Below are 14,746 nucleotides of genomic sequence, written 5' to 3'. Positions count from 1 at the left end.
CTCTGAACCCGCGAGAAAAAAAGGGACAGCTGGGTGTTGTGGTTTCGCATCACAGTACCCATTCTCTTTCTGTAAAAAACATTTAAGGAACAATACTACGATAACAAAAAGACAGTCAGTGAAGACAAAAGTGTCTGAAAGACACACTAATCCCTGCAAATCGTCTTTAACCAGAACAAGAACTTCATGAGATGATCATTGTACTCAAACTGCCACTCCTCGCTAATGTGGTTCACACGAGTCATAACTCCTTACATAAGCCACACATCTCTCTCTCTCGCTCTCTCAGTCAAGCATGCACACACACTATCAGTGATTTAATCATCAAACTATTCAGCCAGCCAGCCACCAAATTAGTCATCCTCTCTTCCAGCCAGCCAATCAGTCAGCCTGCTGTCCAGCTAGGTCAGGACTGGTGCCCAAAGTCACAGACGTGGCGTTAATCGAAGGCCCCAGGACAGTGAGGGATCCAGGCCAGCCTCTCTCAGTGGAAACACTGCTGCACTGGACGACAGCAGCATGTCTTCTCTGGGAAATCAACACTGTCAAAATAATTGTCATGCCAACACTATTTCCGCAGTAGTGTGTGGGCTAGAGTCTAAAATGAATGCTATTAACCTGCAAATTGACAGTCAGTCACTTTTCCGTGCAAATGTCCCAATAGCAATGACAGTGAGCTCTACACTCTTCCAACAAGATATTTTGTCAGTCCTTGCTGGGTTGCGTGCAGGGATGGGTGTGGAGGGTCTTGTCAGTATTGGAGATTTGGTGAAGTCCCTAAAAATGTTTATACCTTCAATGTGACACAATTGTACTCACCCTGGCATTTAAAAAAAGCTTAAGATTTGACACATGTGATTTTCCTGTTCCACTTGTGTTTACAAATCTCCAATTCTAAATTACAACACCAGCAGTTGTCTTTCTTTCCAAGATGAGACACAACTGTATGCCACTGGAGCCTTTGTTGTCACAATGCAGAACAAACTCGCAGTGAGTGATACTGACCAGCCTCTTATTCAGACTGATACACAGAACACCATTGCTTCAGTTAGTTTGACACAAGTCAAGTCTCATCCTAGCAAAAGATAATCTACTAAGAATGTTAGGACTGCAACGAGCTGTCACAGACAAAGAACACCAAAAGGTCTTTCAACAGATCCAAATCCAGTGTCTGTAAACCCTTGTCACAGGATTTAGTCAAACAAATCCAAAAGAGTCAGTGAAATAAAAGCTGTTTGGTTTCGTCCAAATCCTCAGCCTTACTGTGGGAAAACCAATTTGACACAGCTGAATTTTGCAAAGATTTGTATCTAAAAAAGGTTACAACATAGTAAGTCTGAAACCTATTAGACCAAGTGAGTCTGCTTTCATTTCCATGGAATAAACCTTGTAGCTCAGAAATGTCTGCTAAAGCTTACAGCCAACATTGCTCAGTGGTTCAGTTTTATATTCATCATCCTGAGACATTAGTTTACTGAACAATGTATTCAAACTCTGATAGGCTGTTGTAGCGTTTGCTGATTTCTTGGAAATCCTTTTTCAATATATACACAATGGCTCTGGGGTTTACCAACTCTCAGGCAAGAAGCAGAGCTCTGCAGTTTATCCTCAGTGACTGTACTTACCCGTGGCCCCTTCTCCCCGACTGGACCCGTTGGACCTGCTGGTCCTCGGTCGCCCTGGGGGAAAAAACAGTAAGACAGAAAGAGAGCTGATCATTAAACCATGACCTGAAAGCTCAACACACAAAATCCTAACATAGCTTCACATGCACTTTTCCTAATAAAGAGCCATGCAACTGGAGATCAGCTTCTCAAATGCAGAAGGTTAGATTGACAGCTGGTTGAGTGGAGTTTAATGTGAGAAGGTTCTTTAAAACCCAGTTGGTGGCACGGTGTGTAAAAAGCAAAGGTAACTCCGGGTGAGCAGTTAAGCTGCCTAGGTCTCTATTCTAACCCCTCGAACACTTCACTGTCGTGATGCTTTAATCCCATTGGAAGTGTGCAACATTCATCACTGTAAAGGTCAAATCCAATGAGCAGAATAGTTGTACTGCTCTGTATTGGAATGAAAAGTCTAAACCAAAAGATAGTATTGCATTTTATATAATATATATATATATACACACACACACTCACACACATATATACATTATTTGTTTTTTTGTTTGTTTTTTTAAATGTGAAAGGAATTTGTGGGCTGTCAGGGTATGGCTGGTGCTGACAGACTGAAGCAGGAGGAGGATTTTGTATAAGAGGGGGTGGAGGACAAGCAAGAGTCTGACAGGCAGGCGGCTTTCCATCACAAGAACATGTTCTGACACACAGGGGGTGTCAGCATAGGAAGGAAAATGGAACAGGCTGGAAAGAGATAGGGAACAATGGCGAAAACAGGGTTTTTTTCTGTCAATAATCAACACCAGGACTGCAGGTAAAATCATTTCACTTGAGCAGGAAGGCTGCAGAGCACCTTGAAATATTTTATTTTTAGCTGAGAGGCATCGGGATTTGAACATGGAGAAAGCCTCAGGACCTTTGCAGATTGTATCATGAGTACATGTCTTGTGATACATGATACATGCGCATCATGTGTTTAATTACACCAATTATGGAACAAATACACTTTTAGGTTTATGACATATGGTGACAGACCAATTTGTCTAAAGATACTCAAGTGAAATTTTCTCCTGAATTAACCTTGCTTGCTTCAGGTAGGGGCAGAGGGGTGTGAGGCAGTAATGGTGACATGACATGCCTTTGACTATTTTGTTATTGATGTGGATGTGAGAGTGTTGAGTATTTATCTAAACATGTGTTCTGGGCCCTCTGGTGCCTCAAGCCATGGCTGCTTAACGCAATGCAAATTATAGGGGTCTCCTGCTGACAGTCAGCATCAGCTTGTTGCTTGACAGCCTAATAATAGAGAAACACACTCCTTACCTTTTCACCGGGAACTCCCATCACCCCAGCTATCCCAATAAGGCCTAGTGGACCCTGGAGAGGGAGAGGGGGAGGAGATGAGATGAGATGAGAGGAGGGGGAGGAGAGGAGGAGAGAGGAGAGGAGAGAGGAGAGGAGGGAGAGGAGAGAGTGAGGAGAGAGAGAGTGAGGAGAGGAGAAGAGAAGAGAAGAGAGGAGAGGAGGGGAGGGGAGAGGAGGAGAGGAGAGAGGAGATGATGAGCGGAGGGGAGAGGAGAGGAGAGGAGGAGAGGATGAGAGAGGAGAGGAGAGGAGAGGAGAGGAGAGGAGAGGAGAGGAGAGGAGAGGAGAGGAGAGGATAGGGAGAGGAGAGGAGAGAGTGAGGAGAGGAGAGAGGGAGAAGAGAGGGAGAAGAGAGGAGGGGAGGGGAGGGGAGAGGAGGAGAGGAGAGGAGAAGAGAGGGAGATGAGAGAGTGAGGAGAGAGTGAGGAGAGGGAGAAGAGAGGAGAGAATGGGAGAGGAGAGGAGAGGATGAGACAGTAGCACAGACAAACAAAGCAAAAGCAGATGACACAGCAATATTTGCCATACTGTTATTGATTCAAAAACTGTTATAACAATCCATAAGAAATGGAAAATCAACGATTATTGAACAAAGAACTACAAGAGCTAAAACAAAACTGGCTAAACTGGCATGTGTGGCATGAAGCAAGAATAATATATTACTTGGGCACAACATCAGTGATTGGGAATTACTATGGGCATTGTAGTATCACAGCATAAAGTAACTCAATATAGAAGACCTCAAAAATACACACAATACTTAGTAAAGAAGTTCTCATGGGAAAAAACATCAGCTAATTATATATATGAGTGTTATCAGAGGAGCCTAACCACATCCAGATCAGTCGTCTGGGACAGGGGTTGTGCTTTGGACCAGTGCTAGCTTCTCCACTGGATAATCTGGAGTTTAAAAATGAATTGTAGGATTTATGGGTGGCTGGGTAGACAATCCGCCAGAAAGGCCTGTACTTTTTGAAACCCTGTCTCAAACAGTCAAAGTATAACGAGTGAACAACTAACTATCACAAGCCAGACCGAAGCCACAATACTGTAAGTACGCAGCACCACAGCACGTGCGCAAATCCACCAGGACACGGCTCCCAGAATATCTGAACCTAAGTGAATTACAGTGTTACTATAATAATTCATATGACCGCCAAATGCAGACCATGGTCTCACTTCTGGCCAACCACAAAAGCCAGTGCGGTCAGACCGCGGCTCTCTCTGGTTGTGAGGTCCAAGTTTTTATTTACTCGCTGTTATATATATATATATATATATATATATATATATATATATATATATATAATGATATATTCACATAGTTAAAAGGTTACGGGACTCTACATGAGTGCTATTCTCACTTCTGTCACATAAGCATATGTTCTTGTTATTTACTTCTATTCTTTTCTTTTTGAGTATTTCACTGTGTGTGAGTCAGTCAGCGAGAGACTGAGAGTAACAGACTGACAAAGTGAAAGACAAGAAACAGACCACTGAGATAAACACAATGAGATTTTTGTTCCATTTGCTACTCCCTAACTCAGCTAAAAGGCTGACAACCTCAAAGTGTTCCTCATGTATCATCACCTAAAGGGTATTATCCTGTTGGAAGCAAGTAAAGCAGTTGAGCGACGAATTCGTAGCAGAGTGTCTGTGAGGGGATGCAGCCGGCAGGCATGGGAACAGGAGCTCTAAATTGACCTCAAATCCCTTAATTAGAACACAAAGTGGGACAATGTGGTAACCTGTATGGTTTAACAGATGGAAATGGTTTTAAAGGGGTTTCCATGAGACAGGGCCTTGACGTGAGAGCTTTTACAATACTGTTTGAAGGCGATCTGGTTCCTCAGACACAGCTTGGGTTTCAAAAGTACTGGTATAGCCATTAACCTTACAGTTAGAGAGGAAATAAAGCCCAAGTCACTTAATGTCACTCTTTCTAATGCACACATGTAAGTACACATTGAGCCACTGAGAGTCAAAGCACAGAGGTTAACATGTGAACTATATTTCAAAGCACACCTGTGGCTGCCTTTAGTCATTGAGGAATGAAACATGTTTTATTAGCTATAGACTGGAAAGTGACTTAAAAATGGAACACTCAGCAGTCAATCTAAATTTGCTAAAACTGTAAAACCTCCCGTAAAATGTTACTTGAAACAGTTTATGGGAGTCCTGGTGATATAGGAAGTACTCGGTGGAGACCCTCAGCCTCCCTGCTTCGACCCTGGGTTAACCTGCACTAGTCATCAACAGTCTATCTCAGTTTCTTACGCATCAGATTTATTTGGAAAGTGATGAAATGGCTTTCATGAGAGCCTCCATATGTTTTCAAGGGTTTTTTCCCCTACATAGCCCCATGGCTCCTCCTTGGCTTCAAAGGCCCCTCTACTCAGTAAGTGCTTAATCCCTCTCATATGTGCACTGCAGCAACACAGTCCAACTTAGCTCGCTTGGTTGCCTCCACTATGCACAGAATGCAAATATTAACATTAAGGGGCCTCTGGGAAGGACGGACATACTTTAGATGTTCAGAGCAGTTGTGTGATTTAACAAAGCGGAAACATGTCCCAACAATTCTCTCGAGTATTTGTGCTGGGTATAAAGCATTAACTGAAGCATGAAACAGAAAGACAGACTTGTGATGCTGTGATTTTGCAGTTAATTGGTACATTTAGAAAACAATCCTAACACAGATGTTTTGGAACACTTGCAAAGTCACTTCATGGACGAAGAAACCGTCGACAAGTTCTTTTTGGCACAGTGCTTTCTACTTAAGTTATTATACTATGACAACATGCACAACAGATGTCAAACCCACGCTTTGAGCCTTAAAGAATTGAGGTGACATCCACAGAGGATCTGTGATTGGTGTTCCTTTTGTTCTACTGCAGTGTTCTGCTAATGTCATGATGAGAACACTATTGGGTGGTGGGAGAGGACACAAATGCTGTCAACATTAAAAGTGAGTCAGACAAACAGCAAGACTCTTGTAACTGCCCTCACAGTTGCCACACTGGAGGATTTAATTCAATTAACTGTGGAAGCATTGCATCATCATCTCAATGTAACATGTACATTAATCTTTTAAGCAAACTATTAAAACATTTAAGTACAGGAACTCAAGCTAATAAAAGCTACATCACAGACTCCACAATGACACTCTTAAGGGAGGTTTTAATGAGAAGCTACTAATCGACAGCAGGATGGCTGTTAATTGTTGTCAGTCCTGTACGTTAAAACCGTGAAAGCAACTTACTTGTGGTCCGATTTTTCCAACATTTCCCATGTCCCCTTTCTCTCCCTGCAAGCAGAAAACATTAGACAGTGTGCTGGTTAGCTTCCTGTAATCAAAGAGATCAAAGAGATAAAGGACTCACAGGATATGAGTAAAAAGGAACACAGACTGCATGGGACTGTCAATGATTTCGTGTTGCTTCTCTTCTGGTTTGCCAACATGTATGATGATGATAGCCCTTCAAGAAATACATTTTCTCTACTAATTAAGAGCATGTTTACAACACAGTAAGCCTAGGCAATAAATGGGTCACAAATATGGAGACAATGGCACTGAGTCAGGGATAAGCACTAGACAGCTACTTTCAATAATACAATCTTAAAACACAAGATACGGTGATCATTGCACTGCTTTTGTGGTGGGTACAAAAGACAAACACAGCCAATAAAATAGGGTGATGATGATGAAGAATGCTGCGGTGTGCTTAGTAAGTAAGTATAAACCAAGAACAAGCATAATATCATCTAAACTGTGAGTACAAGCCATAAGGCAGTCAGTGTCCTAATGATGGAAGTGTTCAGTTCTGGCAGAAGAAAGAATAGGCCCATGTATTACGACAAATACGCAGGCATTCTTTGCATATGCATATATAAATAGCAAGGTAAAACAACGTTTGTCTAAATAGTTGAACTGTTATATACACATGAGAAAAAGCTAATCTATGCACAAACCTACTTCCTTTAGGACACACATTAGAAATCGGATATGAACCGACTCTGGGCTCTACCGAAATGAAAGAAGTTAAGATTATTTGTGAACTAAAGTGTCTTGATGTTTTCAGCACTCAGCAGGTTTTACAGTTCACAGTGTAAAATACTAATAAATTAAGACATTAAACTTTATTTATTTCCTCTTAGTACATGGACATGATTTTATTGGATTATAAACCAGCAATTTTCACAGTTCATGTTCAAGTATGAAAATGCAATGTCATGTACAATATGCAAAGCCAGTGTGCATTCTTTTAGAGACAAAATGTATCAGATTAGTTTATTATGTGATCCATTTTTCAAGTCTACAATGCATATTTTACACATGTTTGTATTCCACAATATTGTGGCATGATATATTGTTACAGAATTAGACTCACCTCTAAACCCTCGGGGCCAGGTTCGCCTATGTAGCCTTTCCTTCCAGATCTTCCCTAAAAAGACAGACACACAAACATGCACGTAATGATCAAAAGGTAGCAACGGTCATCTTATCTTATCCCAGCTGCTTCCTGAGAGAACATCTAAGCGATTAGTTTAATTTAAATCACCTGCAAAAGGCTCAAGGCTTGTGTGCATGTTCTTTCTGTGTTTTTGTGTATAAATTCAGTATGTGTGTGTAGGAGTTCTTACAGTAGGGCCAGCGATCCCCGGTGGGCCGAGTGGTCCTTCATCACCCTGCAGAAACACAGTATAGTTCCTCAGACACAAACATTGGCAAACATAAACGCACACACAAAGACATGCTCACAAATACACAACAGAGTCCAATAGACAAGTAAATAAAGCTGGCACACCCAACACATGAAGAAATGCACTCACTGTGCTCCCCCAGCTTCTGAAACCAAACCCACGCCACTGTCTACAGCTGTCAGATGAATGTAATCCAATGTTGACTCAAGTACAGCACAAAGTACAGTCAATGTACTTTGTTACTTTCCACAACTTTCAGGAATCAAACACCTTAGTCTTTGTCTTTGCACTGACCGAGCCCACACCTGGAGAGTGTGTGTGACAGGAGAGTACACTGGCCAACTGCACCTTTGTGAGCGATTGCCTGGTCAATGCTGTAACATTCAGCACAATTGAAGAGTGTGTGTGTGTGTGTGTGTGTGTGTGTGTGTGTGTGTGTGTGTGTATGTGTGTGTGTGTGTGTGTGTGTGTGTGTGTGTGTGTGTGTGTGTGTGTTGTACACCTTCCAAAGGTTTATGTTCTTTTCTCCCAGGGCTGGAAAACTTTCAGCTTTGTTTTTATAAGCACCCAATGATAAATCATGACATCACCCAGCGGAACATGCCCTGAGAGATATGGCAGAGAAAAAAACTCCCCCTAGGATCTACGCTGCAACTGTTTGAGATATGACAAGATGCTAAATGAGAAGCACTGGGTTAGATAATCTCGCCTCAGAATAATGATCTAATGGAAATCCCTTGATGAGTCATATTTTCCGTATTCCGTATTTTCTGTATGAGTGAGTCAAGAAACGAGCAGACGTGTCGGGTGTCGAGTTGTCTCACCTGTGTTCCTTGGGGACCTAGCGGGCCTTGGGGCCCTCTGGCACCCTGCAAACCCTGAAACACAGCCGAATGCATGAATTCAATGGATATATGGAGAGAGAGAGAGAGAGAGAGAGAGAGAGAGAGAGAGAGAGAGAGAGAGAGAGAGAGAGAGAGAGAGAGAGAGAGGTCGTTGTACCTTTGGTCCTGGTGGACCATTGGGCCCTGGTACTCCAATGTCCCCGGGAAAACCCTTGCAAAATCAAGAGAGGGAAATTATTATTATATGTCATTTATTACTTCACATGTCACGAGTCACATGAATAATTGGTTGTGTTTGATCCCACATATTAAATATATTCATTGCATCTCTGTGTACATACAGGAGGGGTAGGATTAATCTGAATATAAAATGGCAGGTATAAAGTAGGCCTATTTATATGTTGATGTACTGCAGAAGCTCTTCTTTGCAAAATTCCTGAAGGCATCCTGCATTAATCTGTATTCGACAGATATACGTAGGGGTGGGGCTTTTCTTTGAATGTATAGGAAACTGAAAGAAGGTGAATACCTTCAGGCACGCCTGCCATGACACAATCACTCATTTCAGAAAAAGCTGTGGCCTATGTGACCTATGTTGCACTCCTGACTCCTTGCCTCTTGACATTTTCCATACTTTTCACATGCTTTGAAGCATCAACAATGACCTCTTTGACAGAAGGTGAGGGAGATGCCAGAACAGGGACAAGGGGCAAAACACTAATGTTGTGTTGGTTGCAATACATGGACCGTACAAAGTTTAAAGGCTAGTGAGACCACTTGCTGTCTCCATTGTTGAAAACTCAAATTCTGTCAGTATAAGAGAAGTATGAATTTGTGCACGTAAAATGTCAATGAACTAATCATTATGAAACACTGTAGAATACAAATTCAACCTAACAATATTTTAACGGGCCTAAAAATCTAAATCCCCACGCAGCCGCCATAGGCCTCAATGATCATCACACCATACAACAGTGTTAGACTGACTGACTTTATTGTTAAGAGCAACAACAGATGAAACCTCAGGATGACAATACAGGTAATCTATCTAATGACCAAAGTGAAAAGACATCATTCTGTTCAGGTTTGTTATCTTTATTGTTATTTTCCCATTAGATTTAGATATTTGAGAAGAAACTTTGGGCAAAAGAGGAAATGTCATGGTGTCGGGTGTTAAAGCTGGAGTGCGGAACATTTGTCTCCCCCATCTGGCAGTGAGAGTAATTACACAAACACTGTTGACACGTGCTTAATATGCCTGCAGGTGAGCTTGCCGCATCTGCCCCGTTTGTCCTCGCCATAGATGACTTTCTTTTTTTGTCTTTAATCCTTCCTTTGAACGACCAGAGTTACTTTTTTATGTGGAGCATCAACTCCAGAAACTTGTCTCGGACGCTTTCACACCATAGCGTCCGCTATATTCTTAGCTACTGCTCCGCCGCTATGCTCTTTCCCACTTCAGCTCTGGCTGGTTGATGTAAATCGCATCACTGGTGTGCCAGTGTGGGAAAATTGCCACAGACACCACAACTCTAGTAAACTGTGAAATACAGAGAGCTTTCCAAGGCAGTGATAGGCTTATAAGCATTGTGTGGACTTGTTTGGTAAGGGCTTGAATGTAACCAATTATTTTACACCATTTGAACTGATGGTAGTGCTAAAGGAAAGCTTGGGAAGTGTTCATCATCTGGGGAGCATGAATGTGCGGAAATTATTGTAATCTACAAGATTTTCATATTTCTTCTGTATAAAAAGTACTTTAATGGAGGCAGTAGAGGAAAAGTCAGAGGATTACTAACAACAATACAAGTCATCCGCTGAGGATCATAAATATCTACAGGAACCATTTGGTTGTAATCCTTATGATGATTCAGAGATCAGAATCACAAAACTCACTAAGAATCCTCATAGGGACCATGAACACTCAGCTATCTGGCTACAACTGTCAAGATATCTGTGTCTGAATTAAGGCTGAATATTCATTTTCATTAACAAATATTCTGTTTATTTTCAAAATAAATTGTTTGGTCTGTTGGTTTTTCCGACCAACAGTCCAAAATACAAAGAGAATACATTTACTGTAACGTAAGACAAGTACAAGAAGCCGATCCTAACATTTGAGAACCTGGAGCAATCACAAGTTTTCAATAAAAGAAAATACTTTTTAACGATTAAACAATTAGCAATATAGTTGCTTATGTGTGTGTCCTACCTCTGGTCCTGAGGGCCCAGGTGGTCCTTGTGCCCCCATCTCACCAATTTTACCCTGTTTAAAATACAGAAAACACATCTTAACTATTCCTTCTGTCACCATAAAGTCAATGTATTGTTTATATTTCCTCATCAGTGTGCATCTCAATGTGATGCCACATTGTGTTATTAATTATCACACTGATGGGTGTAGGCAAACAACAAACTGATCTTTCACAACATGATGCAGCATGTATTCATGTTATCAGGCATCAAAGTCATTAAACACTTAACCCCTAACACTAAGGGGTGCTCTCCCTCTCCCTCACTTTATAGTATTAAGTATTGCTTGTTTGCTTATTCTACATTGTGTGAGCATGTCATGCAGCTACCTTTGCAAAGCAAGAGATAAGAAAGTTTTCTTTATTTTCTATGGGTGAATATTTTAGTCTCAAGCAAACGAAAACCGTTTGTTGTAACAACACTGAATACTGAGTTTGGATACATCTTAGCACTACGTGGTAGTACACCAAATCTTCCTTTTTATTCTTCTTAAAATGACACCGGGGTAAACAATGTGGTAATTCTGATTACTCAGAAGAATACTGCTTGAACTACGACAACAGCTGATGCTGCATAGAATGTAGGTGCTCTGGAACAGGACGGTATCTGGACTTGTTTATAACGAGTGCAGTTTCCGTTTAAAACATGCCTGTTCGGTACGGGCCAAATACTTTGCCTCCGGTATTATTGCTCATCCAAACAACTTCACACTCGACACTACGCTTCCTTGGATCCTGAGCAGTAAACCTGATTTGACATAGTTGCATTCTTTCTTCCCTCATTGTCGCACACTACCACACTAATGTGACCGAATTGACTTCAGTTTACAAGCTAACAAAAGTACATTCTAGATCTCATTGTGGTACACTGTGTTTACTTTGCTCTGTCTATAAAAATGACACACAGACACACACAAATGTCTGCCTAATGCTCCCCTGGATACACAGACCCATAACACACTCACACGAACATACCGGTGGTCCTGGTTTCCCTTTTGGCCCATTAGGACCAGCTGCACCAGCAACACCCTGAAAGAAACAGACATAACACTCTCAAACTGGCCTTACACACTCTTTGTGTGTGTTAATGTGTTTGTTTATCTCCCATCTCTATATAAGTGAGAGCATGCCTAGATGCCGAGATATGTGTGTGTGTGTGTGTGTGTGTGTGTGTGTGTGTGTGTGTGTGTGTGTGTGTGTGTGTGTGTGTGTGTGTGTGTGAATTTGTTCAAACACAATGCATTTCTGATTTGTGGAAATGTTTTAATTCATCTTTTACTGATTTAGCAAAGACTTGTGTTCCTTTAAAGATTCTGCTATTGTCCAATGACTCACAGCACGAGGTAAACAGAGATCTGTTCTGGGATAGGTAAATATTCAAGAACAGTGACATGTTCTCAGTATTCCGTTAGAATTTTTACTTCACAAGGTTTATGCTTGGTAATAAAAGCTCCATGCATGTAATGTTCATCTGTGTTTTAATTCAAATCTCGCTTAAGTGACGGGGAGCGTACCTTATCACCTTGGTAGCCCATCTCTCCTGGTTCGCCAATCTGTCCCACTCCAGCCTGAATGTCACAGTATCATACAGAGATATAACACAACGCTACTCTTCCACAGTGATCACAATACAACCGTAGATAAGAGATATATACCTGTACATAAAGTAAACTGTATAATATAAATACAATATAATATATATAACTAAATATATATACTGTATATAAACAAGCTGCTATCAAATTTCATCTTTAATATCATGAAAACAAATGGCAACACTTTGAAGAACCAACACATTGAATTTGAGTTTGTCTGAGTGGCTGAGTAATCCAAATGTTAACAGGATCACTTGTAATACGTAGAAATGATGTGAGCTGGGCTACTGACACATTACACACAGATACACTGCAATAATATAAATATTTAGATCACCTTATCACCTTTCAATCCAGGCAGGCCGGCTCGTCCTGCTGGGCCCTGCCACAGGGAGAGAAAAGACGGGAGGGAAAGTAGAAGAATCAGTCCATTAGAGAGACGGAAAGGAAAGGGAAACATTTGTTGTAAGGAATCAGTGACAGACTTCGTTTTGAGGGAGGGATTTGCAAATGAAGTGAAGCCAAGGAGGAGGCTGATGGATGATAAAAGCTCACATTTTGGCAAATGTTTTGAAACGTTTGTCTTTATAGCTTTTGAGAGGCCAGAAAATTTATATATGGTGGTACTAGATTTATGATGAGGAGATACATACAGGACATACTTTAAGGTTACAATGGTTTGACTGTACTTAACAGTATTTTCCTAAAATTTTGAGCATTTGCAGTAGCCAATGTCTAACTTACCTGAGGTCCCACCAGACCAGGAAGTCCTTGCAGTCCCTCAGGCCCTAGTTCCCCCTGTAGAGGGAAAGAGGCAGACAATGGAATTTATGTATCACAAACACACATACACGCACACGCACGCACACACACACACGCACACACACACACACACACACACACACACACACACACACACACACACACACACACACACACACACACACAGTGCTGATACTAGCCCACGGTTGTTGCCCGACACTGAATTACATTTTTTTAACACTAAATGTTTCCGATTTCTTCTTGGCAGGGAAGTTATTTTGACATGAACACAATCCAACACAGAGCATTCCTTTTTGTCACAACCTAACAACACAACTAAGCTGTGTTGACAGTGCATCCAGTTGCTTTGTAGGGGCCTGGGCTTAGCCCTTCTCACCACTGCCAGCCAACAACATGCACTCTAATTGACAGAGGTGAGGTGAGAATGGCCAGAATGTGTGGCTATATATATATATATATTATATATGTATATATATATATATATCCTTTACAAGCAGGCATGCAGTTTGCTGGCTACTGATGGGATGGTTTTTTCACAGTGACTGCTAAAACCATGTCAGTAGCAATTATGTTGTGGTGATACACACAACACACAATTAACTAAACACTGCCTTTGCACATACTGTAGGTATATAGGTATGGATTCCTTTGTAAAACATTTTTATTGAGGAGACCAGAGTCTGCTCACTTAAGTTTTATTTTCCTCTTTGAGACAGCAGTGAGGCTTAAAGGATAAGGGAGTGAAGGTAAATAGACGTCAACATTTGCTCAAAGAAAGTCAGGAGAAGACAGTGTCTGCCTTAACTAATATACTGAGTGAAAGCCTAGTGAATACAAAGACAATTGAAAACCTTGAACTTCTTATTTCACTTCTCTGCAGTAAAGGGCCTGAGACTGAAAATGTAACAGATCACTCAGATGAGAGCACCATCCTCTATCCAAACAATCAATCTGTCAGCACTGTCAATATGCAAAGAAAAGTGAGAGGTGTGTAAGAGAATGAGAGTACACGGCTTAATATTATGTCATCAAGGACATGTGGCTTAAACTAAGAGTCCATCTGGACCCTGTAAGGCTGGTGTTTGATGCTGCAGCTCCACTGTGGCAGGATGTACACAAATCACATGTGCTTTATCAAAAAGGGGCTTTCAACAGAGAACACATATAAAATGACATCCTGAAAGGAGGAGATACACCAAGAGAAATACATTTCCCTAAAAACCAGGGTGCCCACCAGCCCAGCTGAAGTGATCTGGTACATCTACATCCCACTCTGCTGTCACAACGTAGCCTGACTGCCAGGTGGTTAGAGATCATCATCCAAACCATTACCTCAGCCAGCCACACTGAAGTCATGAAAGTCTTCACAAAAAACAGATTGTCACATTCCTGTACCACTTGTTTCAACACAGCCACTGTAGCCTCAGAACAGCCAATCAGACAAAATGTTTCAGCATCCAGTATATCATAAACTTGACAACATGTGAGTGGGGGAAGCCCTATTAACTAAGTAAGCAGGCCTCACCATACCACGCGGAAATGATCAAAGATTGAAGAGTGGCAAAGCACTAACACACACACACACA

The 14,746-nt window shown here is 41.4% G+C and overlaps 1 protein-coding gene across 1 annotated transcript in view; it reads right to left on the bottom strand.

Annotated features, from left to right (window-relative positions):
• The window catches only part of col24a1 (collagen type XXIV alpha 1 chain), an 81,471-nt gene that overhangs the window by 27,850 nt on the left and 38,875 nt on the right, over positions 1-14,746 (bottom strand). The window contains 12 exon segments of the mRNA XM_029430505.1: positions 1,626-1,679; positions 2,940-2,993; positions 6,244-6,288; positions 7,373-7,426; positions 7,626-7,670; positions 8,510-8,563; positions 8,688-8,741; positions 10,743-10,796; positions 11,758-11,811; positions 12,297-12,350; positions 12,715-12,759; positions 13,122-13,175. Of these exon segments, the coding sequence (XP_029286365.1) occupies positions 1,626-1,679; positions 2,940-2,993; positions 6,244-6,288; positions 7,373-7,426; positions 7,626-7,670; positions 8,510-8,563; positions 8,688-8,741; positions 10,743-10,796; positions 11,758-11,811; positions 12,297-12,350; positions 12,715-12,759; positions 13,122-13,175 (621 nt within the window).

Source organism: Cottoperca gobio, chromosome 4 (assembly GCF_900634415.1).
Source record: "Cottoperca gobio chromosome 4, fCotGob3.1, whole genome shotgun sequence".
NCBI classification, from domain to species: Eukaryota; Metazoa; Chordata; class Actinopteri; order Perciformes; family Bovichtidae; genus Cottoperca; species Cottoperca gobio.
Note: the sequence above shows the minus strand (reverse complement) of the source record. Positions and strands in the feature narration are given on the sequence as shown.